Here is a 23,870-nt window from a genome sequence, read left to right on the forward strand (position 1 = left end):
TGCTTAATATCTGCTCCAACTGTATTCTTTCAGCAAATGGTCTTTTGAGTCGATTAATCGATTACTAAATTAGTTGACGACTATTTTAATAATCGATTAATCAAGATTAATCATTCCACCCTTGTTATATTAATGCTATAAACACCAAAACCTCCTTTTAACTCACTTGTTAATCAACAATAAACGCGTTATGACACAAAAACACACAGAGATTTGTATCTCTTGGGCCAGTGTGGATTACACTTAACAGTTTTATTTGGAATATTAAGACAATGAAGCATAAGCCAAGCACCAAGAGTGACAGCTACAAGTGTCGCTTCGTACGGCTCTTATTAAAAATGAACAGATTAAAAGACTGGATTTTTTTTTTATTCTTTCTTAACTTGTCTTGAATGGTTAAACGGATAAACACAGAAAGGACACTGAAATGTGAAACTAATAATGCCATTTACACGCTCCACATCTTAGACAGCAGAAGAAGAAAAACTAGGAAACAAACAGTGAGGGGGAAAAAAAGCAGAAGAAACGAGAGCAGCGGTTTCCGTCTGCCTGCGGCGGCCCCCGGGTTTGAATGACCATTAGCTCCCATCATCGTCAAGTCCTGCATCCACATTGCAGCTACTGTGCATCTGCAGCATTAAAGTGACAGAGGATTGCAACCATTGTTAAACTACACTCCATAGCATATCAGGGAGAAGGAAAATAACTTTCATACATATTTTTTCTTTTTCTGTTTGCATATAACCAAGCTGTTTTTATTTATTTTTACAATATATCTTTGTGGAAAGATAAGAAACAAAAAACAAGACGTACTGTTGCTTTGTGGCTGGTGGGGGTATTGCTGTCGCTTTCAAGCTCAAATAGTTCGACATAACTGTGTCATAACAGCAAAGAGTGTGAAAAAAATAAACATACAATAGGACCTTTTATTTTATTTTTTTTGTGTTGCTGGTTCAACGTGTTTTATACGACCGGGTTGTGTGTAAGAAAAGCAGGCGAGGATAAACTCCTTTTCTGTAAAACTTTCTGCTAAATCTACAGGCTAAACGGCGAACGTGTGCTACGGTTAATGTCGGACATTTCCCATGGGGAAAACTGGGCCTGAGGGGGAAACGACGGGGAGCAGAGAGGTTCATAGGGGTCACGGAGGTCACCCCTCACTTCGCTGGCTCCGTCCACACACACCGTGAAATATTTCGGGGACCCCCTGCCTGTTTTATCCACACTGCAAAAACACCAAACTGTACCAACTCTGTTTAGTCTTGTTTCTAATGAAAATGTCTTATTAGACTTGAAACAAAACAAAACTAACTTACAAGCAACTATTCAGCAAGATATAGGAGCTTGTTTAAGGTAAATAGTTCCTTAATATTCATGAAAAAGTTCTAGTTCCCCTAGTACTTTGGCAGATAAATGTACTTAAGACAATTCCTGCATGTTATAAGTGAAATAATCTGCCAATGGAGCTAGCTCTTTTTCGTCAATATTAAAGATGAAACGGGCGTCAAACTCTTAAAGGCCAGAATGTATTGAAAATACCTGTTCACAAATTGTTAAAATATCAATGAATTCTGTAAATTAAATGATATTACTGATTATCTTTTCAGTCCCTCCAGGATTTCATGTTTCTTTTGGGGATTTTTTTGCAATAAAAATCCAAGTGTTTGTGGTGCTAATTTGGAAATATCTGCGATATTTCTGACAGTAAATGCAACTTCTTATTACTCTCTGTAAAGATCAAGGACTATAATCTGACATCAATTAAGGCTGAGGCAGCTGTTTAGTACAAATAAAGTTTTTGACAATTTTTGAGAAAAATCAGCAATAAACTCCCAATTATTAGTTCAGATATGCAGGGATTTGTTGATTTTGCATAAATTTCCACGATAATTCTCAGCAAACTGGAGGGACTGATTGATACAATTTGACAATAAACAGATAAAAACTGAATTGATTTGATTGGTAACATATTTAAACACACTTAGTGTTTAGTCTAGAATCTAGAGGGCCACATAAAAAGCTACGGTGGCCCGGATTTGGCCCACGAGCCTTGAGTTAGACACGTGTGACTTAAAACAAGCTTCCTGATAAGTTGCTTTCAAGCTAGTTTAGTCTTAATTCAAGTGTAATAAGATATTTGCACCAGAAATTAGATAAATACTTGGTAAGATTGTGTGTTTTTGCAGTGTTAACACTTGTAGGTTTCAGCTCACGAATCTGGTCAGCGCAACATTTTCGCCACTTTGTTTGCTCTCTGCAGAATATTGGATCCGTAAACTGAGAAATTATGGTAAAATTATAATTTTTCTTTCTTTTCCAGATGAGTTCAAGTAAAATATTCTGGGGATTAGGGCAAACAAACGACAAGCGTGGCTGACCGAACACTTTCAGACACAAATACATGATTAAAGTGCTATTTACTCAAAGGAATCTCTTGCCTTCTCTACGGCCCCATAAATCTATACAATACTACACACACTTTGTTGCTTTTTGACTGAGTTGTAGGACCTAACGGCATTTTAATTTTTGTATAAATAAACAAGTTCAGGTGAAACAATTTTAAGAACACGCCAAAGTACCAACAGGACGCAAAAACCTGCAGAACAAAAAGGCCTCAGGTTTCGACACTGCAGTCACACCTGCCTCCCTGCTGAACAACAACTAAGATTTCTTTTACATATGATTATAAAAATAAGTTGCAATATCAGAAGAATGTTGTAAGATTAGAAGAAAAAAGCTGTTTTATGAGAATAAAGCTTTGATCGTTATCAAGTCCATGCGTCTTTTTTAGAGTTTGGCCACTGATAATTTGAAGCTGATGTTTTAAAAGATTAAGCAAAAACTGATACCAAAGTACAACATCACAAAATGATCAGCATTCCTCATTTTAAAGTTTTTATTGTATAAGTTCCCGAAGTATTATTACTTTATTATGGCATTATTACGACTATTGTAATTTACAACTTTATCCTTGTGAGATTATTCTCATAATATTACAACTATTATTATTGTGATATTACATCTATTAGACTTTATTCTCATACGACTTCATTTTCGTACACTTTATTCTTGTAAATTTTCCGACTTTATTCCTGTAATATTACAATTTTACTCTTGCAAAAATGCAACTTATTTATTGTATAACTTTATTCTTATTCGACTTTATTCATGTAATATTACGACTTTATCCTCATGATTTCATAAACGGATCGGTGGACGTCAAAGTGTCAGACATTTAAAAAAGTCACAACAACTTTGAACACGAGGAAGTGTGAACATGCAGCATGAGGTTCAGATTTGCGTCTGAGGAAACAAAAAAGTCCTGCAGCTGAAAACTGGTTCTGTCCGGTCCAATCTTTGCATGACATATTATTTTATCTTTAATTAAAAACGTAATAAAATGTTACAAATCTGATGACTAATTTAATTCTATACAACTTTCTTATTTCCATTTATTTGGGTGTTCATCAGCCAACTGATTGGGATCAAGACAAACTTTGATCTGAATCTGTAATAAAATAACCGCTTGGATAACACTAAAGTTTGGTCACAGACATTTTCTTTAAACATAAGGAAAATATTAAAATGCATGTGTGATGTTGACTAAAAAAAGAAAGGCTGTGTTTTCCAGACTTGTTTTAAACGGATTGCATGTTCACACGTCCCAGGAAGTTTCACTTTTGCATTTTCTTGAACAGTTAGGGGAACCAACACGGTTTCCTCAGGCAGCTCAGTTTTTTACTGGGAAAACACAGTGAATTCAAACAACCCTGCTGCTGTATTTTCTTTAATACTTGTTGGGTTTTACATGATTCGGTTAAAAACACGCTCGCAGTAGAGGATAAACTGCGTTTGTTATTCCAGCTGCAGACCAGAAACTGTTGGACCGCGATGCCTACAGCAGAACAGCAACCTACTGACCCACTAACAACCTAACACTATGTGACAAAAGACTAATACATGCATTAGTGAGTAACAGTAACAAACTAACCTAATTTAACGATCAGCTCCTAATTAGACGTAGCACCACTAAACTGCAATCTTTAATGTGCAAGAAAGTTAGTGAGCTTAAAGCTCGTGCACCTCTTCACGGTTATTCGGCCGGTCTCATCTGAACGGACCGAGTTAAAGCACCTATTGCTCCAGGTTTAGACTATCAAGCAATGAGACCGATGGCTACTGAAAGGCACAAAGGTATAACTTATTTACAGAAGTGACAGGGCAGCCAGCGGTTGCCAAGTCACACCTGAAATGTTTGAGAATATGCTAAAAAAGAAAAAAAAGGAAAATGAAAATCTTTAGGTGCGAAAACAGTTTGGGCTCAGAGCTACACTTTGATTTGTAAAAATATGTTTTCCAACACTCTGCATGTAAAGACGAATGTAATAGAGCAGAACAAAAGGGATGTTTTCCAAATAGAAGTCTGAAAGGTGTGGCATGTATTTTTATTCTGATACCTCTAAATAAAAACCAGTTCTTCCACAGGAGTCAGAGAAGTTGTGTTGCACCTTTTTCTCGAATCAGTTTTTATCTATATTAAAATACAAGTATTCATTGACTACAGGAAGCTATTTAAATAATTCTTGAATTGAAAACTTGTTTCAAGATGTTTTTCAAAAGAGAAGTTATAATTTTAGATAATATCTACTATCCATATTTTTCTAATTTAAAGTAAAGATAAACATAAAATTTTGCAAAAAGATATTTTTTTGTGAGCGGTGGAAAGTGATATAAGAAATAAGTTCACATAATTTCCAAAAAATAAAATCATTACTGGTGCAAATTCAATGCAGACATTGAAGGAAAAACTTAAAACCCTGCATTTCTTATTACATGTATATTTAAATCATTAGTTAGGTCTTCATCATTTTTAACCAAAGTTATAAAGAGTCATTGTGGAAGGTCCAAAGAGCCACTCGCAGCTTTGAAATCACAGGTTGCTGACCTCTGGTCTAGTCAAAGTCCAGAGCTAGAACCTAACGAGAAGCTTTTATAGACATTCTCCATCTGATCTGCATGAAGAATGGGGAAAAATTCAGTCTGTAAAGTTGGTAAACGTACCATTAGATGCAATAAAGTATTCACTCAGGGGGGCAAATACATGCCACACTTTTCAGATTTGTATTGTTTAAAAAGACAACAAAAAAAAACAATCTAATAACTCTGAGCTGCTTTCTGCTTGCCTGTCATACAAAATCCTAAAAGAACACTGAGGTTTGTGGTCGTAAGGAGGCAAAATGAGGAAAAAGTTGAAGGCGTGTTCATGACGAGACGCCTGTTAGCCACAACGTTAAACGCTCTCGCAGAAATCTACAATAACGCGTGAATTGGATGATGTTACAACCCAAAGCTACAGCGGTTCACTTCCCAGAGCCACACGACAACCTCAGGGCGAAGCCTGCTTGGGGTCAAAGGTGGGATTTTCTCTTTGAATGATGGTGGGTCTGACAGAGGCGTTCCTAATATCATGGCCGACTGGCGTTGTGTAAACTTGGCAATGAGTGGACCAGATTTTTGGGTCAAGAAAGCGGGAATGAAGGCTACGCAACAGCTCAGGACAAATAACACTGCAGAGCTGACGACAGCAGAGTTCCTGACTGTTGGACGAACACTGATAGTGAAGATATGACTGTCATAATGAATAAATCAGTTTACCGATCTGAATCCATATCCCTAGGTTTTAAAGGGGACCTATTATGCAAAATTCAAATTTTGCAAGTTTTTTGTACTTCCATTTTTTAGCTGCTTCTGAAAACAACCAGCGCTTTAAAAAAAAAAAAGGTGTCTGGAAATTGAGCCATTTCAAAACCCTCCAGATTGTTCAGTCACATTCCACAAGCACTGTGCTGCTACCTAGCAACCCCATCCCCGTTACCTAGCAACCCAAGCAGCGCTGCAGCACATTTGGTCAGCTGGTTTTACTGCTGTATGTTTTGTTGTTGATTTACAATCACTTGCCCTGTTCTTTTTGACTTATGCTTTTTAAAGATGCATAGTTGTATAATTGTGCATCTGTCAGCAGCCATTTTCACGTAAGAGTGTAAAGATTGAGTTGGGGGGGCAAAGGGATGGTAGACAGCAGCTTATTTAGATTTAAAGTGACAAGACGCCCCAAATGAGCTCCACCTAAGCAGAACTGAACATGCTAACATCTCATTATCCAAAAATGGTTTTGTGGGAAAAAAAAAGAATGGAAATGTTTTGTATAGGCCAGGGGTGCCCAAAGTCAGTCCTCGAGGGCTGGCATCCTGCATGTTTTAGATCTCTCCCTGCTGGTAGTAACAAGCTTTTCAGCATGTCAAAAGGTTGTTACTTTTGGTATTACCAAAATACCAAAATCTTCTTAGGCCTTCTAATGAGCCATCCGTTAATCCAGGTGCGTTAAACCAAGTAGAGAACTAAAATATGCAGGATCCCGGCCCTCGAGGACCAACTTTGGACACCCCTGATACAGACCATAGATCTATCCTAACCTGTTGAAGGAAGCATAATAGGTCACCTTTAAAGTGGCTTAGCTGATCTCATGCATGCAAACAGGAGGCAACGAGTGCATCGTGAATAACAGGAGGCGCCTGCAGATGCCCTCTCCACTCTAGTAAGGTGCTCTACGAAGTGTTTCTGAAGGTAAATAGGGACGTACAAAGTGAACTGTACAGCTTGAAATAGTAATTTGGTATGAAGAGAGAGAGAGGGGGGGCATGCAGGCAGGTGTACGAGTGGGTTGGTGGTCGTGGTGGGGGTTCAGGACAGACGTTCAGCACAAAAATAGGAACCTGTTCAGCTTAAAAACGTGCTCAACAGACAGCATTACACTGAATATAATCATGTATTCTCAGTGATGTAAGTTAATACCAAAAACAGAGATTAGAATGAACTTTAGATTGTTATACTTGATTCTATTCTCCAACAGAAAGGAAGCCAAGTCAGTATGGCCTCTCAACGGGCGAAGTAGTTCTGTAATCGGCCCGTCTTATTTCACCTTGAGTGGCGGCTCCCTCTCTAGCCAGCGGACTCGTACTTTCTGTTTATAGTGATACTCCTTGAGGAAGTCCTGCAGGGCGGGAGGCAAAGGCAAGGAGCCTATCCCGTCGTAAGTGGTCCATCGGCAGATGGCGGCACGGGCCAGGTGCTGCAGGGTGAAGGGGAAGGTCCGGTTGAGAGGCACCGTAAGCAGCGGCTCGAAGAACATGCAGGCGCTGGGGTCCTTGTAGTGCTCCAGAAGTCCGGTGACGGTGGAAGAGTGGAAGACGCACGGGTCGTGGGCGTCGAAGCTGAAGTTGTGGTTCCACTGCTCGATGCGGGCGTGCAGCGATCGGTTGTAGCGGCGGAAGCTGACGGAGAAAAGGTAGTCCTCCTGGGCCGAGTCACGCAGCAGGAAGGTCCCCTCCGGCCGGCCGTCCAGCAGTGCCTCGGCCTCGTAGCGGTCCATCACGCCCCAGTAGCAGGGCAGGGCGGTGAGCTGCAGCAGGTCCGGCACCAGGCAGTGGATGTAGTCTATCTGGGTGTGGACCTTCCAGGGCCCGGGCTGCTGCCGGCTCTGGTGGCCGTCTCCGGAGGCGTGCCGCTGTTTCGGCCTGCGGGCTTGAAGACATAAGGTGGTGGAGTCCTCCTCAGAGTCGCAGTCTTGGGACGCCGCCGTAGCCCCCAATATCGATCCGCACGCCCCCAACGATGCAGCGCCCGCTGAGCCGGACACTCCGCCGGTGCGCGTCTCCCCGGAGACCTCGCCGATGCTGGGAGCCATCTTTGGTCCAAGTTTGTAAAGAGAAGGGCCCGGCACTGAAGCCTCCAGAGTGTGAATCTGTGCATTGGGAGGTGGGTCAACGCCTTCCTCGATGCTCAGCCTGCGGCGCTCGCGCAGGCGCTCTTCTTCGTCCTCCGGCGACGGGTGGGCCGGGTCGAAGGCGTCCAGCAATGCGGTGGAGGAATGAGGGCTGACTGGCGCCGTGTGCTGCTTGATCAAGTGCCACTTGTGTGCGAGGTCGGAGCCCGGCGGGAAGGGGCAAGTCTCCAGCATAAGCTCGGTCAGGTGGATTTTCCGTTTGGAGTTGATGGGGTTCTTAGGGTGCGAGCGCTGCCGAGCAGGTAGGGGCAAGCACAACCCGACCGTGTCGCTCAGCCGCTGGCGCAGCGAGCGAGTGTTCAGGCTCCGCCCTCCGGATCCAGAGTCGTTGATCTCCTGGATGGAGCTGATACCGTAACGCCGGTCACGGCGGTTCCCACAGCCTCTCAGCCGCCCAGAACGCCGGTCCGCTTCCAGAGAGCTCTGGGTTTTTGTTGAGCACGAGTGCTTCTTCTTGCCCCCCCAAGGAGCATGTCGGGAGTAAGAGTCCCTCCGTGCCATCGGGACACCACCAGATGTTCCTCTGGAATCCTCCGACTCCTTATCGATGGAGATCTCTACGATCTGAGGGATGTCTGACACGCAGTTATGATGGCGGCGTCCTGTGGCGACCACCGGCACTGGCATGAGGCGCCATGACGGGCTGGCGGTGGCAGCGGCAGGGCCCCGGGTCTCGACCGCGTTGTCTGTCTCACCCAGATCCACCACACATTGGACTGTTTCTACCTCTACTCTGCTTTCAGCCGATCCCGTGCTGTGGAAGAGAGTCTGGCATCTGCTCTTCAGGCTGCTCCACATGTTGCCCACTGTCGTCAGGAAAAGGAGCCCCTCGGACCTGAGAACGAAAAGAGATGAGGAGGATTAACTCAGAAATTTATCCAAAGCAACAGCATAGAGGTGCATTCACATCAACCCTGTTTTGTCCGCTTTAATCTGTTTGCCTAGAAAGTTTGGGAATTTGTTTGGGAATGCGCAATCGAAATCTGATGCAGACCACAAAAAGTGAACTCTGGTCTGCCACCAAATTTCTGTGTCAATTCGGTTCAAGTGAACTCTGGTATTTTTCGAATGCTTATGTGAATGCCAAACAGATCAAAGACCGCTCTAGAACCAGGAAGCGGCCCTAGTGTAGCTAGGGCCATCACAATAACAAATTTTGGTTGATGATAAATTGTCTCAAAGGTTACTGTGAGAATATTGTTGTTTTGAGACCATTTTCAAGTAATATAACGGTATTAAACTAGAAAAAGTCTTCATGGACCCACAATGGGAAAATTTCTGTGCAACAGCAGCAAAGTGAAAGGCAGCCAAAGCAAATAGAGGCACACAAAGATATAATTAGGCCTGTCACGATAGCAAATTTTGCTGAACGATTAATTGTCTCAAAAATTATTGCGATAAACGATAATATTGTTTGAAGACCTTTTTACACTGATTTAATGAAAATTACGTAATAATGCATGCAATTTCCTGCCAAAGATAGATACCCTTTATTTTCAAAAGAACACTTAACACTGGAACTGATAAACAAAATAAACAAAACAACCAAAAACAAAAATAAAATGGATTCTCAGTCTCCATTAACAAAAAACACACTTGGAAAAAAAACTAAACAACATGAAGCCAAAGTGGAAATAAATACTGCATTCAACCAAAAGAGTGCAGATTATGAAGTCTGTATATTATGTTGCCTTTCAGTAATAATTAGATTTAAATAGAGAAGATGGGCACATTGACTACCTGATGCAATAGTTCACACTACATGTTTTTTGCTCCTATTTTTCCCCATACAACAATCTTAGAACGTTGGTCTTCCTAAGATTGTGTGGTTTGTTACGGCAGATCCTCATTGCCACTCCGATCCAAATCAGGGGTTTTCCCGGACTGGGAGCTTTAACTACACCTGTTGAATGTAACAGGCAGCCAATCAGAAAGCACGGATTCTCAAACAGAGGAGAATCCCAAACAGCTGACACGGCGCAACCCGAAGTCCAGCGGACATTGGAGATGATATGTGGAAACAACATTAATGTTTATTCAACATGCAAAGAATATAGAAATGACAAGAGGAGGAGTTGGAGCGAAATTGCTACCGCAGATGATAAATCCATAACTTTTCAGCTGTTCTTCGTTAACGTGACATAAATAGGTTATAATGATTTTCATTCACGCTTTCATTTACGTTGACACTAGCCACATGCATTGCAGGTAGATTGTAGTAAAGCATTAATTAATGCCTGGTTTTAAAATTAGTTAACTGAACTTGTAGCCATTATTTGGTGCCCATTGCTGGACACCACACATCGAACCGTCATACCTAGGATTTCTGTCGGCTAATGTGTGATCTGTCAGGTTTTGAAAATGGGCGACAATCGGCCAACAGCTCTAAGATCGTGTAGTGTGCGCTGGGCTTTACACTAAGGAAATGAGGAAGGGAGGAGTCAGTGGAGAGCACCGGAGTTAAGCCTTTTTTCATTCAGTGTCATTAACAGAAAGAGAAAAAGGCCGGAAGAGACGATAATGCCGATAATTAAAATGACGTAGATAGTTTGAATTTATCGTACGATTAATTGATTTATTGTTTATCGTGACAGGCCTAGATATAATATATTAATTTTTAAAAACAGAATAAAAATACTGTATACTATTGGCATAATAATTCAAGTACACCCTCTTAAAGATAAACTTACAACTTAACAAACATTTAAAATTGGAACTGGAAGACATTTTAAACCAACTAAAACCACAAATAAAATGGATACTGAAGTCTTTATACAGAGCTGCCCTTCAAGAAAGGCTAACAAATGCACCAGACTAAAGACTTAACATGCTGTCAGTCATGCAAATGGAAGTTATTGGGCTTGTTTTAATTGATCAAGCCATTAATTTATTTATTCCTTAGTGCCACAGGTTTAACTGCCGGGCATTCTGGGTAAATACAACCAAAACAAACACAGGGGTCAATCGCTAGCGGGAGAAATGACTCATCGTCTTTTGCTAAAAACAATAAAGAGAAATTTTACAACGGCTAACATCTGATGTTACTCCATATTTATTTACATTTCCTGAAGCAGAAAGTTAAAGTGTCTTCTTCAGAAGCTTTTTTGCCGTTTCCTTCAGTGGTTCTTGGTGCAGTGCCCCCACAGGCGAGGAGGGGAACAGGTTTTTCAAAGGCTTTGGCAGTGTGAAAATGAACAGCAGCAGCTGAAAATGTGACAAATGTTGCAACTTTGGTCCCAATCAAATCAAGTCTACCAGGTGTGAAAACAGCCTTATTAAACTGCACAGAAGATCCATAGAGGAATCTCCTCCGTTTCATTCCTCAGGCTACTGTGTGTGCAGTAATTGGACATGGTTGAAGTGTAACAGGGCCAAAGCGTCTGAGAGGTGGGGGAGCGGTGGTGGTTTTAACAGCAGCAGATTTAGGAGTTGCCAGGCAGACGTGAAGAGACACAAGGCCACGGCTATAAATGAACCTGGGATCTGCTCACAGCTGATCTGCTGGTATGTACTGTATTACAGAGCCAGTCTAGACCTGACCCGAAACTTTCTCTGCAACAGCAGCAGCAGACAGACGGGGTACAATCGCATGCTTTCTCTCCGTCTACCCCCCCTCCCTTTCTCACACACTTGCTGCTGATTTATGACATTCAACGCCATTAAGTTTTGACAGGGATTTGGAGGGAATGAGACGAGACTTTTCTGGGAGCGGTACTTTTAACATTTTTTCCTCATGAAGTTAATTTAGTTCATAGGATTTCTTAGAAAGGCATTCAAAAACAGTGATTTATTTCATTGAAAATTAACATAAAGTACCAAACTTATAGAAAAACATATAGTTGCCAAAAAAATGGCAACTACTGAAATATTTTTTTTTTTTTGCATGAATCAAACAAATTAGTGCATGACTGTAAAGTGGACGGAAAATAATGCACAGACTTCAACATGTTACAGACTCTAAAGTGTTCATTTAAACCTTTTAACACAATTAATCACATTTTGTTTTCTTTTTATTTTCCAAACAAAAGTTCCAGTCGGAACTTTCATATTGCGTTTCTGGTACGCCAGTAAATCTGACGCACAAGCGACATCTGCAAAAACAGTAATGAACGACTAAGCCATTTCTTTTGGCTCACTGAAGTTTAATTTTTGCGTCCAAAAGCAATCTGACTGGTCGCTGGAAAAGATTTTTGCTGTGTTGAAGTTAGGCTAACTCCTTTTAGTACATCAGTGAAGCTATTCAAGACTGAAATATGTAAAAGAAAAATAAATAAATTAAGTACATAGTTTCCAATTAAATGACAAGACAAATGGATATAACCATTACTGATACTATTACAGGAGCCACTTTCTCCACTGTGAAGCACGGTGGTGGCAGAACCATAATGCGGAAACGCTTTTCTTTAATTTTTTTTGCAGTGACTGGTAAGCTAGTAGAACTTAGTGAGAAAAAGTGGAAGAAAATCTGTCAGGAGGTGGAAATGGAGACTGGATTTGAGTTGTCTTTCACATGCAACAGATCAGTTGCATGTGAGAAATATCTCCAGATATTAGAGGCAAAAAAAAAAGAAACATCCTTTCTTTCCACGTCACTGTTTTGTGGTAGTCTGTCAAATAAAACGCAAGAAATTTGTTGCGACCAAAGTGTGAAAAGGGCAACGTATTTTAGCAACGTTTTTGCAACCTTCAAATTAAGTTTGATAACCACTATTCATGTCAGGTACGTTGTGTTCACTAAAACATGCTTTAAATATAGAATAAATACAAGATGGCAGAATAGCAGAACTGAAAGCAACACACTTGTGTTTAATATAATTTAACTCTTTTTAAAATATATATAATTTATGAATAAAGGAAGATGGGAAAGATTGAATCTCTGCTGCAGTCGGTGGGAAAACCGCGGAAAAGATCTGAACATCTTTAATAACAGATATAAATGATAAAAAGGTTGGTTATGAATTAAAAACAGTGACATAGTGGAGCATACAAATACAGAAATTCAAAACTTGGAGTTTGACTCCAAAAGATTATTTGTTTTTATACAAGCGCTATAATGAAAAATTTAGAGTAGAACAAAATACGGATCTCCCAAAAAATTACATCAAGTCATGCAAGATTCTCACATAAATACAATTTCTCCAACTTATAGGGAGTATCTACCGCTAAAATATATGTTTATATATTTCAATATTGATTAAAGTTGACCAACTTATTTTTTGCACAGCAAAAAAAGCAACATGGATTATCCATCCATTTTCTCCCAGGTTGCATTGAGTTGGTGTTGTAGTTAAAGGACGTGAAACAGAGCTTTTCAGATGGAAAATAAATTTTTAACAAGGTATTTTCAATAATTAATAATAAAAGCAGTGTTTAGATTAATATTTGAGAGGGGGTGGGGGAATCTGCTTTTCTGCAGGGTTGAATTATGCAATAATCTTTTGGAATTGCACAATAAAGCTGCAGTGTTTTAGAAAAACAAGTAATTCCAGTAACGACGATGTTAACTCTCGTCACTAAAACCTCTGAGGTGTTTTCACCAATACATTAAAACCTTATCCAGCTGCCTCAATATATCTGCAAGCAGAAAATGAATGAATGATTCCTTTAAATCTAAACCTACTAAACCTAAAACTGGTATTATTAGACACTTTTTAAAATGGGAAACATAAAAGCAAAATATGGATTCAACGTAAATAGAAACTACTTTGAGTCAAGTTAAAACAGATTTTTTTTCTAATGTTGATGAGATAAAGTTTTAGTTCTATAAAATAGAACATTTTGGAAATTCTTTTAAACACCTTTTAAAAATGTTTAACGATCTCTTGAACCACTAATGACAGTAAATGTGAAACTCTGGCTACAATTCAGTCCCTAATTAAATAAGCTCTAGGTTGTAAAATATGGTTAGAATGGAAAATAAAGGGATGTGCTGTGGTGGCGCCGGGGTTAAGCACAACCCACATAAGGAGGCCTTAGTCCTCGACGCGGCTGTCGCAGGTTCGATTCCCTGCCTGGCGACCTTTGCCTCATGTCTTCCCCCTTTTCTCATTACCCACTTTCCTGTCAATCAACTATCAAATAAAGGCCACTAGAGCCAAAAAAAAAGAAAAAAAAAGAATGGAAAAGAAAAACAGAAAAAGTCAAATTTGGAAAATAATAAAGTGGATTTCATACAAATGAAGTGATGCAGATTTCTTCTCCAAATCATCCAAAAAAAAACTTCAGTGGGGTTGTAGGTGTGGGTTGATGCACGATCTCCTTGTAATTAGTGATGGCTCAGTCTGCTACACTAGCTATGATGCGAGCCCAGTAATCAGATTATGTAAGGGTCAGACATTATTGACAGAGGAATGTTGCTAACTAAACCGACTGAAATCCCCTCTGCTGCCACAGAACAGCGTTATTCTCAGGCCGTCAGCAAATCAGTTTGATCTTTGTCATGATTTTGTAATTTTTTTTACAATTGAATTAGCAAAATTAACTGGTGCCATCTCCAATAGAAATCAGACATAATCAAATTAAGAACAAAAAAATCAATGTCTGACCTAGACGCTGTAATAAACTGGTTGCTGAAACAACAGGATCCAATAATAAGTGCCAATAATCTATTGATATTAATGAACGTAGCCTAAAAAGCAATAGAAACCACACCAAAGTTATAGCTTCCAGGTACATTAGTTTCAAATTATAATAAATTGGAAATCAATTTAATGACGAGTCACTCACCTAGTCGCAGATTTTTCTGTAGAGGAAATCTAAAATATTAAAAATATCTAAAATATTTAAAATATCAAACATTTAAAAGAAAATGCAGAAATAGAACAAACATAAGACACTAGATGTTGGTTTTGACTGTTTTCACTCTGCGTATCGATGCATATTAAGGTATATTTGGTGTTTGACTCACTAACAGATAGCTATAAGTCCTATAGCAGATCTTCATGGTTTGAATCTGTGCCCTGTGCTCAATAAAGGTGTTTTTTTAAAACCCACCAGTCCTTAGCATTAGCGATGCACCAACTAATTTGTCAGACTGAATTCGACAACCTTTCCTCTCGATTGGTTCTTATCAATGATTAGCAAGTCAATCTGACTTTTTGCCTTGCATCAAACAATAATTACAATTTCAGAGTTTAATAAAAATAAGATAAGCAATGGACCTATGCTCTGATGGTTAAATTGGGATAATCTTGCAATTCCTTGAGATTCTGTTGGATACAGAGCTACCACTTCTAGCAAACAATCTGAAAAAGAGTTTTACTCTTTTGTGCTGTCTGGTGTTTGAAAAATATGAAATTAAAATCAAAATCCAAAAGGTCAGAGCTGAAAGAAAACCGGAAGTCTGTTTTTGCGATAAACAGCCTGATTGATGCAGGTTTACTCAAGAAAAAGAAAAAGGTGCTTTAGTGAGAAAAATGACCATAAAGCTTCAAAATCTTTTAAATAAACTAGAAATTATTTGATTATCTAAACAAGCAATAATGTAGAATAGGAAAAACATAAAAAGGAGGGATTAAATAAAATCTTCACACTAATCAAAATATTTGTAGTAAGTTGTTTTTTTTACTCCAGCTATGATACCAATAGATTTACTCCCATTAAAAACATACATTTCCATAAACTACAATATGAACTACAGATTTCTCCGACTGGTAGAAAAGGATGGTTTCAATTCTTTATAATTAGGGATGGTGATTAGTTTTAAGAGGCTTTGGCAGCAACAGACTGAGGTCAGCACGAAGTTGACTTGAAGAAGCAGGAAGGATTTGTGGCGGATTATCCATCCTGATCAAAGGTCAGAAAGAGACGATTTTTCAGCATCAAATCTCTTTCTGGGCGTTCAGATGTGAAGTGGATCTTCTAGTTGGATGTTTGAGCTCTAAAATGTGCAGATTATTCTCATCCAGGTGAAGGTGAAGAATCTCATCCAATAGACAGTCACTAATTAGACACAAATCAAATTGGTCCAAATCTCCCTTCTATTAACGATTGATCATTGATATGAAGGTCAAATAAAGTCAATTAGTTTTTCTTTCCTACCCAACCACAATTTTCTTAATTTTGGTAGATAAGTGATCGACCAATACTTACTTGTGAAGCCGATCTTATCTACCTGTGAGGTTGGTCATCCCACTGTTGCCAACTCAGCAACATTCTTGCTATATTTAGCAACATTTCAGACAAAAAGAAAAAGGGTATCAACAAAATTTGGAATTGGCAGGTCAGGCTTTTAAAAGTAATGTAATGGGCGATCGGCCAGAAAACTGCAACCGTTGCACCGCTAAGAATCATTAAATGCAACCAAAATGAAAATCAGATTTTTGAGTCTGTACAGAAGACAACAAATAATTGTCTGTTATCTCATTTTCTTTCTCTCTCTTGTTTTTTTGCAATGATACATTAATGCAGTGATGTCCAAACTTTTTGCCCCGGCTGCTAAAACTGGCAAATCTTAACTCCTGGAGGGCCACAAAGTTCATTAAACAAAGCAAAACTGAGTTTATTGGGGTTTTTTCTTCCTTTTTTTTTTTTAGTTTTGCCTGCTTAATAGGCCTGTCGTGACACATTTTATATTGTTTCAGAAGTTATTGAGATAAAAGATAAAGTTGTTGTGCAAATGGAAAACATTGAATTTGTTCTAATTTATTATGTGATTAATTGATTTATTGCTTATTGTGAGAGGCCTACTTAACTATAAGCAAACATATTTTAAATCTAGACATCATTGAAGATACAAAACATAAAGGCTTTGTCCTGTAGAAAGAAAAATAAACAATTTCCAAATTTTTTTTGTGTCATCAATTACTTTTTATTTTGTTGGCCAAATTTGTTGCCATCTTGACTTGTGTTCAGGGGGCAAACAAAATAATTTCAAGGGTCACACATTGGACACCCCTGCTTTAATGACCAATTATATAATGCTTTTAGTTTTTGCCAAATTCATGACTACAACTGAGGAACTTCGGCATCGTGGTCAACAATCTGTCGTCCTTTTGGCGTTTAAGACAACTTTATGAACTGAGTATGATCTACCACAACCATGAAATCGTTTCTGTAAACGTATATCTACGCTCAGAGAAAGCCATTGTTCGATTCCCCCTAAACAACCGTGACGGAGGCCAACAGCCACAGAACTCCTTGCCCGATCCGTTCCACATCCATTTTGAGCCATCCTGAAACTGAACCAGGCTACTTTTGTTCTCCAGCAGCCCAACACGCCCTTCCTCCTGGGAGCACAGCAATCTAAGAGAGGGCTGGTGAAAAGACAAGATTCAGGGAGAGAAAACGCCTTCCCCGCTCACGCTAGAGTTAATGAGAGCTCTGTGGATGCCTAACGTTTTTATTTTTAACAAATACGCGAGATGGAATAAAAACATCCGGAGTAAACCATCTAGTTTTTATTGTGTGTGTCATGGAAATCTCATCCAGCAATAGTCACTTTAATAAATTCACATTTTATTTAAACTATTTAAATTGATATAAATGTTGAGGATGTAATAGCAAAAGTTTTAATGCGTTTGATTGATAATAACCAAAACTCTTAAAACATGTTAAAACATTTTATTAAACTTAAAATACCTTCATATTAGTAGATTATCATCGTTCATTTGATCTAATGTCATTGGAGACAAGTAGTTAAATATTTTCTGAAAGAATCAGATCTTTCAGCCTGGAGGTGGAAACTTTCTACTTTAAGTTTAAAGTGTGCTTTATGCTGCAGGTGGACATATGAACTATTTTCTCTCCATCTGTGTATTAATGCGTTATTAGAAAATACTGTTAAACAACGTTCTGTATTTCTTTGTTAATCTTTCAAAAAAATACACCTGCGAAAGTAGGTACTCCATTTGCTTCTGCAGCATTTAATAAAATATAAATATGATATTTCTATAGTCTTTTTGTCAGCCAATGAGTTGAAATAATATATTAATATCAAAAAAAGCCCACTGCAGAGAAATAGCGTGTAATATTTCAAATGCATAGTTTTATTTTGGTTAGATTCCTAAAAATAAAACACAGTTTAATTGAAACTACAATGCAAATTTGAGCCTAAAACATGTCTTCATATAAATGATGGACATTCCTAATTTATTAGGTATAAACAGCAAATAATTTTGTTTGGAGATACTAGTTAGCTAGCTAGTCTGGTCATTGCCTTCCCATGTAAGTTCCCTGGATTCTCATCTCCCTTCAATGCTCCGTCTGGGATTTCTCCCATTAATTTCAATTTCTCCAGATGAATTTCATCCTGTGGCAATCAGTGAACAGAAGGAGAAGTTCTGAATGATGACGTCCATTTTCTGTGCCGTTTTTGAATTGTAGTTTACCGGTATAGAGTTGTGGTTTGGTGACGGCAGCGGAGAGAGTGAACAAAGCTGTTTACAGCGATGGCAAGATGACAGAGTTTATGTCCCTAAAATGTTTTTTTTTCCAGTTTTTTAGTAGTAAAAATGCTCTATAGGAAGGAATCTTTCTTTTTGCTTTAGTAAAAGGAAATATTACAGTTATTACACATATTACAGTTGGTGGATGCATTTAAACACACAAGAAAAATCAATAGAGTTCTTAGTTTTGATGTATTTTATCAACAAGAAAAAACAATTATTGACCTGCTGATCATCAGAGCTGATTAAAAAAATAATTGACTGGAATTCAAAGATTTTACACCCAATCTGCCCTGATCAATGATCAAAAACAAATAATCACTCTTAGGTGTGGAAGATGCAACGTTGGATTTAAAAAAATCCTCTCAATTGTCCATTTTCCATATCAGTTTCAATCAGAAAGTCAAAAGAAGCATAAAAGCGTGTCTGGCTTTTTGAGCGCAAATAGAGCTGCAGTGATTTGTTGACATAATCAGTGAAGTTGACTATAATAATACCCTGACACAAATGTTCTTAGTTCAATACATTAAACTATTTTTCTTTAAAGTTTTAACATTTTCATTGTGGCTTAGTAGCCATCTTGCAACACAAATGTTCTCCAAATTAAAAAGAAAATCATGAAAAGTTCAGAACAGAACAAAACTCCAGAGATTTTGTTTTTGGGGAGGATTTAGAAAACAAAAGGTACTTAGAAGATATTCTTTTCTCTAAGTCTTGTCAGCAAACGATTAACTAGATGCTTAAAAATAAGAGACGACCACTTAAGGTCAAAGAGTCGGATCAGAAACAGGGAGAAACGCAAGCTAGCCAGTCACTCATGCTAATCCTCAAACATTCAACGAAATCAGTAAAAAATTATTTACTTGGAAAGAAATTGCAGGTTTGTGTATGTTTATGAGATACATGTTGAGGTCGAGTTAAACTAATGGCATTAAAACATGTGAGATCATTTGATTTGCACACAAATAATCATGTTCTACAGCAAAAAATATATATATATATTTTGCAAAACCACAACACTTGTGGTTCAGTAATTTGTAAAAGTGGAATTCAGGCAAAATTAAACTGAAGGAAAAACAGCTGAATATGGGAAGAAAAAAAAACCTGTCCCTACATGTTTATGTTCACCTGGGCAAAGCAGGTGAACATACACTGGTAAGTACTTCACACTTGTAAAGTCCTTTGAGAGGCCAGTATGACTAGAAAAGTAGTACATAAAATCCAACTAATTTACATGTAACAAAAATTTGAGTTTACTCTAAATTGCTGTGTGTGAAGAGAGTCCACTGGTGTTTATACGAGTGTGTTTATAATTGCTTGTCCCAAAGTTTTCAAAGGAAAAAATTGGCCTTAAACATGGAAATACCTCAAATTAAGAGTGTGTGGATATCCTGTAAGGTTTTGTTATTAACTGCTATGTATGAGCAGCTAAACAATCACCAACTGGGGTAATGCAAGTTTTTTATTCGTGTGAGTTATGTGTTAACATGTAGTTTGGGCAGGAATCCAAATGGATTTTATGCAGTGAAAAGTATGTTGACTTCAAATTAAATCACATTTAAACCAGTCAAACACAAAATATACATATGGGTAATAAAAAGCGGGAACAGTCGATCTTTGAGGTTCTGTATTGATGGATTTTTATGTGGAACACAACTCCAAATTATTTACAGAAAATAAGCACAGTCATTTCTTTTCTCCGTAAAGTACATCTAAAATATTTTAAAGAAAATACAGTTTAGTAAGTAGAAATATCTTTCACACCATTGTTGACATTTGCAAAGCAGCCAATCCAGGAGTGCCATTAATTTTCATTGGCACTGATTGGCAGAAATAAGGAAGACTTTAGATGTTAGCTTCTGTGGTAGTGCCAAGACTGTTTCCACTGTGTATATTAATGAATATTAAGGCATATTTGTTGTTTGAACTGTTAAAATATTCAGTTACAGTTGTGTTTAAAGGTGAATCTTTACCATTTGTGAAGGATTGTGATCACAAACCCTTGGAAATATCATGTGACCATTATATTTTGATGTTGCAATTTCCAATATCACATTTCATGTAGAAGATGTAATTAAAACATTTTATGTTTTTACTTGGAATTGCACTCTCAACTGATATAAAGACATGTGATCACTCTGAATGTTAAAGATTTTTTTAAGTTGGAAGTGCAGAAATGATTAGGGCTTCATTTTATGTATATTAGTTCACATAATTTGAGGTTTAAAGCACAAAGCACAGATTTCTGGAATGCAAAATGAAATTTGCAAACAAAAGTAAAAATGCCCTTTTTTGAGCATTGAACTGGTCAAAAGACAACCTGTAAAAACTTGTAGATGCAGCAATTGGAGCATTTAAAAAACATCAACCTGCCCTGAGAGTAGGATTTAAAAAAGGAAAAATGCATTATCTGTTAAAATCTGCATTTGCAAGTCTGAGCTTTACAAAAAAAATGGTGCCTGGAAATCCCAGTTTCTTGCCAGATTAACTGCTGCACTCTACTTTTGCTAACTGAATGAAATAACTAAAATCACTGATGTAATATATATAATAATATAAATAGGATTGATTTGAATGTGAATCCAACCGTATTGCACTGGAATGATTTTAACTAAATCAAACACATTTAGACTAAATTGGACTGCATTGCATGCAACTAGATGTGTATTTAAGTTTGTCGCATAAAGTAACCCGATATCACTCACCTTGTGAATTGGTGCTTTATAAATAACCCGATTGTCAGTAAAAACATCTATAAAAGACATGATGCGATCATAGCGGGTGTACAGAAACCGTAGGGAGGCCTTCGGGTTTCTGGAGGCCCCATTTTCCCCTTGTCACTGGCAAATTAGCGGAGCTGCTAACCCGTTAACGACCGACAGCAGTCCCAGCACACCACTAAATGTAGCTACAGACCTAAGATAACATTATCGGCGCTCACCTTCGACAAACTAGCCTGATCGGTTCAGACAAACGCATAGAAACAGCCCCGTTCAAGGCCTAAACAGGCCTTAAACTTAGCAGCTAACAGTTAGCATTTCCAGAATAGAAATTTCCTAACATTTTAGTTAGCTTTAGCTAGCGAGGTTAGCATGCTAGCTTGTGACAATTATCGACAGAAAAATGTAGAAATAAAACAAGCAGGTGTAGAGTGGTTTTAGGTTGTCAAGGAAACAAAGGTGACACGTTAGACAGGTGAGTTGCTGCTTGAATTAGTGACTCACCCCTCTCTTTCTGGAAGCCCTACTCAACGTCTCTCTTTGTCTGTAAAAAATGGCTATGAAGAAAAATCGGGCATATATCCCCCCAGAGGACCACGGCGTCGGACGAAAGCGCAGAACGAACACTGATTCTTGATGGTATCATCCCGAATATTTAAAAAAATAAATAATAAATTCCTAAAAACACTGGTCAGAGCGACCTGAACGCTAAACTGATCTTTAACCGCCGTGACAGTCCGTTCCTCATCATGGTGGGACTCCTCTTCCCTGCCTGGAGCAACCAATATGACGGCTGTCTGAGCAGACACGCAGCCGGGGAAGAGGACGGGGCTCAACGTGAGGCAGCCTCGACTGACAGCGGCTCGGGCCAATGGAGGACCGCGCTGGGGTGACTACTTCCTCCAGAGCGGATAGGGAATGCCCCGGCACAGGCTGGACTCAGGCGTGCCCGGCCACCAATGGGTGTGAGGAGGGGGAGGAAGCTCTCCGCTGGCTGCTACTTGGAAACGTGGAGCCGCGAAGGGGATACTGGTTCCTGTATATCCAGGCCAGGCCGAGGATGATACCAACAGGGGCGGTCCTAAGGCACTTTTACCAGGGGCCCCAGGGTGCGCCCAGGTTTTTCTGTTCTGTTTTTATTTATTTATTTTTCAATAAATTTCATGGTGGGCACAAAACAAAACACTCAAATGCATTTCAAAAAGTCAATATTTAAAATGAGCATTTTGATATAATTCTCTTAAAACAGGTTTTCCAACTTTATACATCCTTTTTATTTGTTAGTTTTGTATGTTTCTTATTTTTATGTATGAAATTAGGGCCAGACAATTTATTGGCGCTGATTTCCTTAATTTGGGGGAATCGGTGATTGGCCAATCTGCCTGAATTTAATATTTTGTAATTATGTTATTTTATTATTGTAAATAATTTCTCCACAACAGCATTAATTTTGATAATGATTGTAACAAAATTATTTTATTAACAACCATTTTTTTAATGATGATAATGAGACAATGACAAAAATTACGGCGCGTGTCATTGATGACTAAGACATGATGACATGTCTTTGAGTTTTTGTTGACGAGACGAAACTGGATGAACATTTTATTGGATGCTCTGTTAGACAGATAAAATGTATAATATTTCAGGATAATATAATTATAATTTTCAGGCAGTCCAGGCTAAGTGGTTCTGTTATTGTTGAAAGCAAAGTCAGAAAAATAGACGATTGAGAAAAGTAAAATCTGTTTTTTTATGTATACATATTCAGACAATAATACTTGTCATAATTATACTCCTGTGAATGTGGCCACATCTAAAATAAATAAAAGTTGTATTTTGTTTGAATTACCTTCAATGTTTACAACATTTGCTTGTGAAACTAAAGGAGTAGTAGTATTATGTCTTTATTCTGCAAATATTATGACTTTATTGAAGTAATTTAGATAAAAATATCTTAGTCTGGCCTTTATTTCAAATCTGTATGTCAGGTCATACATCACTTCTGCAAAACCATCTTAAAGACCAGAAAATAAGTGACAATTGTTAATAAACTCGAAACATTTCAGTCTGCCCTGGTCCTCTAAACAAATGAGTAAATAAATTTAAAAAAAACATTCAATATGTTTTCTTATCAGATTTTTCTGAACTTTTTTGCAACATTTTGCTGCAATAAGAATTTGGTTAAAAAACTTGTGAGAAATACAAATAGGTGTCAAAAACTCTTATCAGTTACCTTGTGTGATGTCACTAGAGGCATAGAAAATGGTAGATCTTATCCATCTTATTTTGAGATTAATCTCAGAAATTTTCTAGAAAAATTGTGGACATTTCTGAGTTTTAAAAGTAAAAAATAACTCAAAAACATTCAGAATTCTTTTGATTAATCTCAGAAAATTTCAAGAAGAAACATGAAAATATCATAGTTAAAGAAGTTGAACATTTTCTAGAGGAAAGATGGAAATTCAAAAGTCTAAAATCTTCTACTATCGAAACTCAGAATATTTCTGAGATTAATCTGAAAAATTCAGAGTTTTTTGGCAGGAATTTACTCATTTTTTTCTATCTTTAATGGTCCTAATACACCATAATAAAAACAGTCCAAATCCATAAGGGTAGAAATACTTTAGTATTATTTAGTAGTTAAGTGGAGCTGAGGTGGAGAGCAGGAAAAACCTCCAGTGGTCAGAACAAATCAACTTCTACATCTCACTAATACTGATCTGATTTTGTGTGTATGAAAGAAAAGAAAAAGAAAATTGGATTAGCACTAATTTCTCCATCAGAAGTAATTATGGTCTCACATTGTATTTATTTTTAAACTTTAATTGAGAAATGCATCTCTAAATGTCCAATCATCAAACAACTTATGCTTCCAAGACACCTTAACTGACCCTCACAGTCAGACGGAGCAATCTAATA

At 38.1% G+C, this 23,870-nt stretch overlaps 1 protein-coding gene and 1 long non-coding RNA gene across 2 annotated transcripts; one reads left to right on the forward strand and one right to left on the reverse strand.

Annotated features, from left to right (window-relative positions):
- Window positions 1-237: 237 nt before the first annotated feature.
- On the reverse strand, window positions 238-21,688 carry socs5b (suppressor of cytokine signaling 5b). The gene is made up of 2 exons (XM_028006671.1): window positions 21,453-21,688; window positions 238-8,678 (listed from the first exon to the last, which is right to left on the reverse strand). The coding sequence occupies exon 2, from the start codon at window positions 8,639-8,641 to the stop codon at window positions 6,971-6,973; it is 1,671 nt and encodes a 556-aa protein (XP_027862472.1). The 5' UTR covers window positions 8,642-8,678; window positions 21,453-21,688; the 3' UTR covers window positions 238-6,970.
- LOC114137842 (uncharacterized) lies at window positions 21,455-22,131 on the forward strand. The gene is made up of 2 exons (XR_003594117.1): window positions 21,455-21,587; window positions 21,685-22,131. It is a non-coding gene; the product is annotated as an uncharacterized LOC114137842 (long non-coding RNA).
- The last annotated feature ends 1,739 nt before the right edge of the window (window positions 22,132-23,870 follow it).

The sequence above is a fragment of the Xiphophorus couchianus genome, chromosome 22 (assembly GCF_001444195.1).
Source record: "Xiphophorus couchianus chromosome 22, X_couchianus-1.0, whole genome shotgun sequence".
NCBI classification, from domain to species: domain Eukaryota; kingdom Metazoa; phylum Chordata; class Actinopteri; order Cyprinodontiformes; family Poeciliidae; genus Xiphophorus; species Xiphophorus couchianus.

Coding starts and splice junctions, on each gene's coding strand:
- socs5b (XM_028006671.1), bottom strand. CDS start 8,641: ATGTGGAGCAGCCTGAAGAGCAGATGCCAGACTCTCTTCCACAGCACG.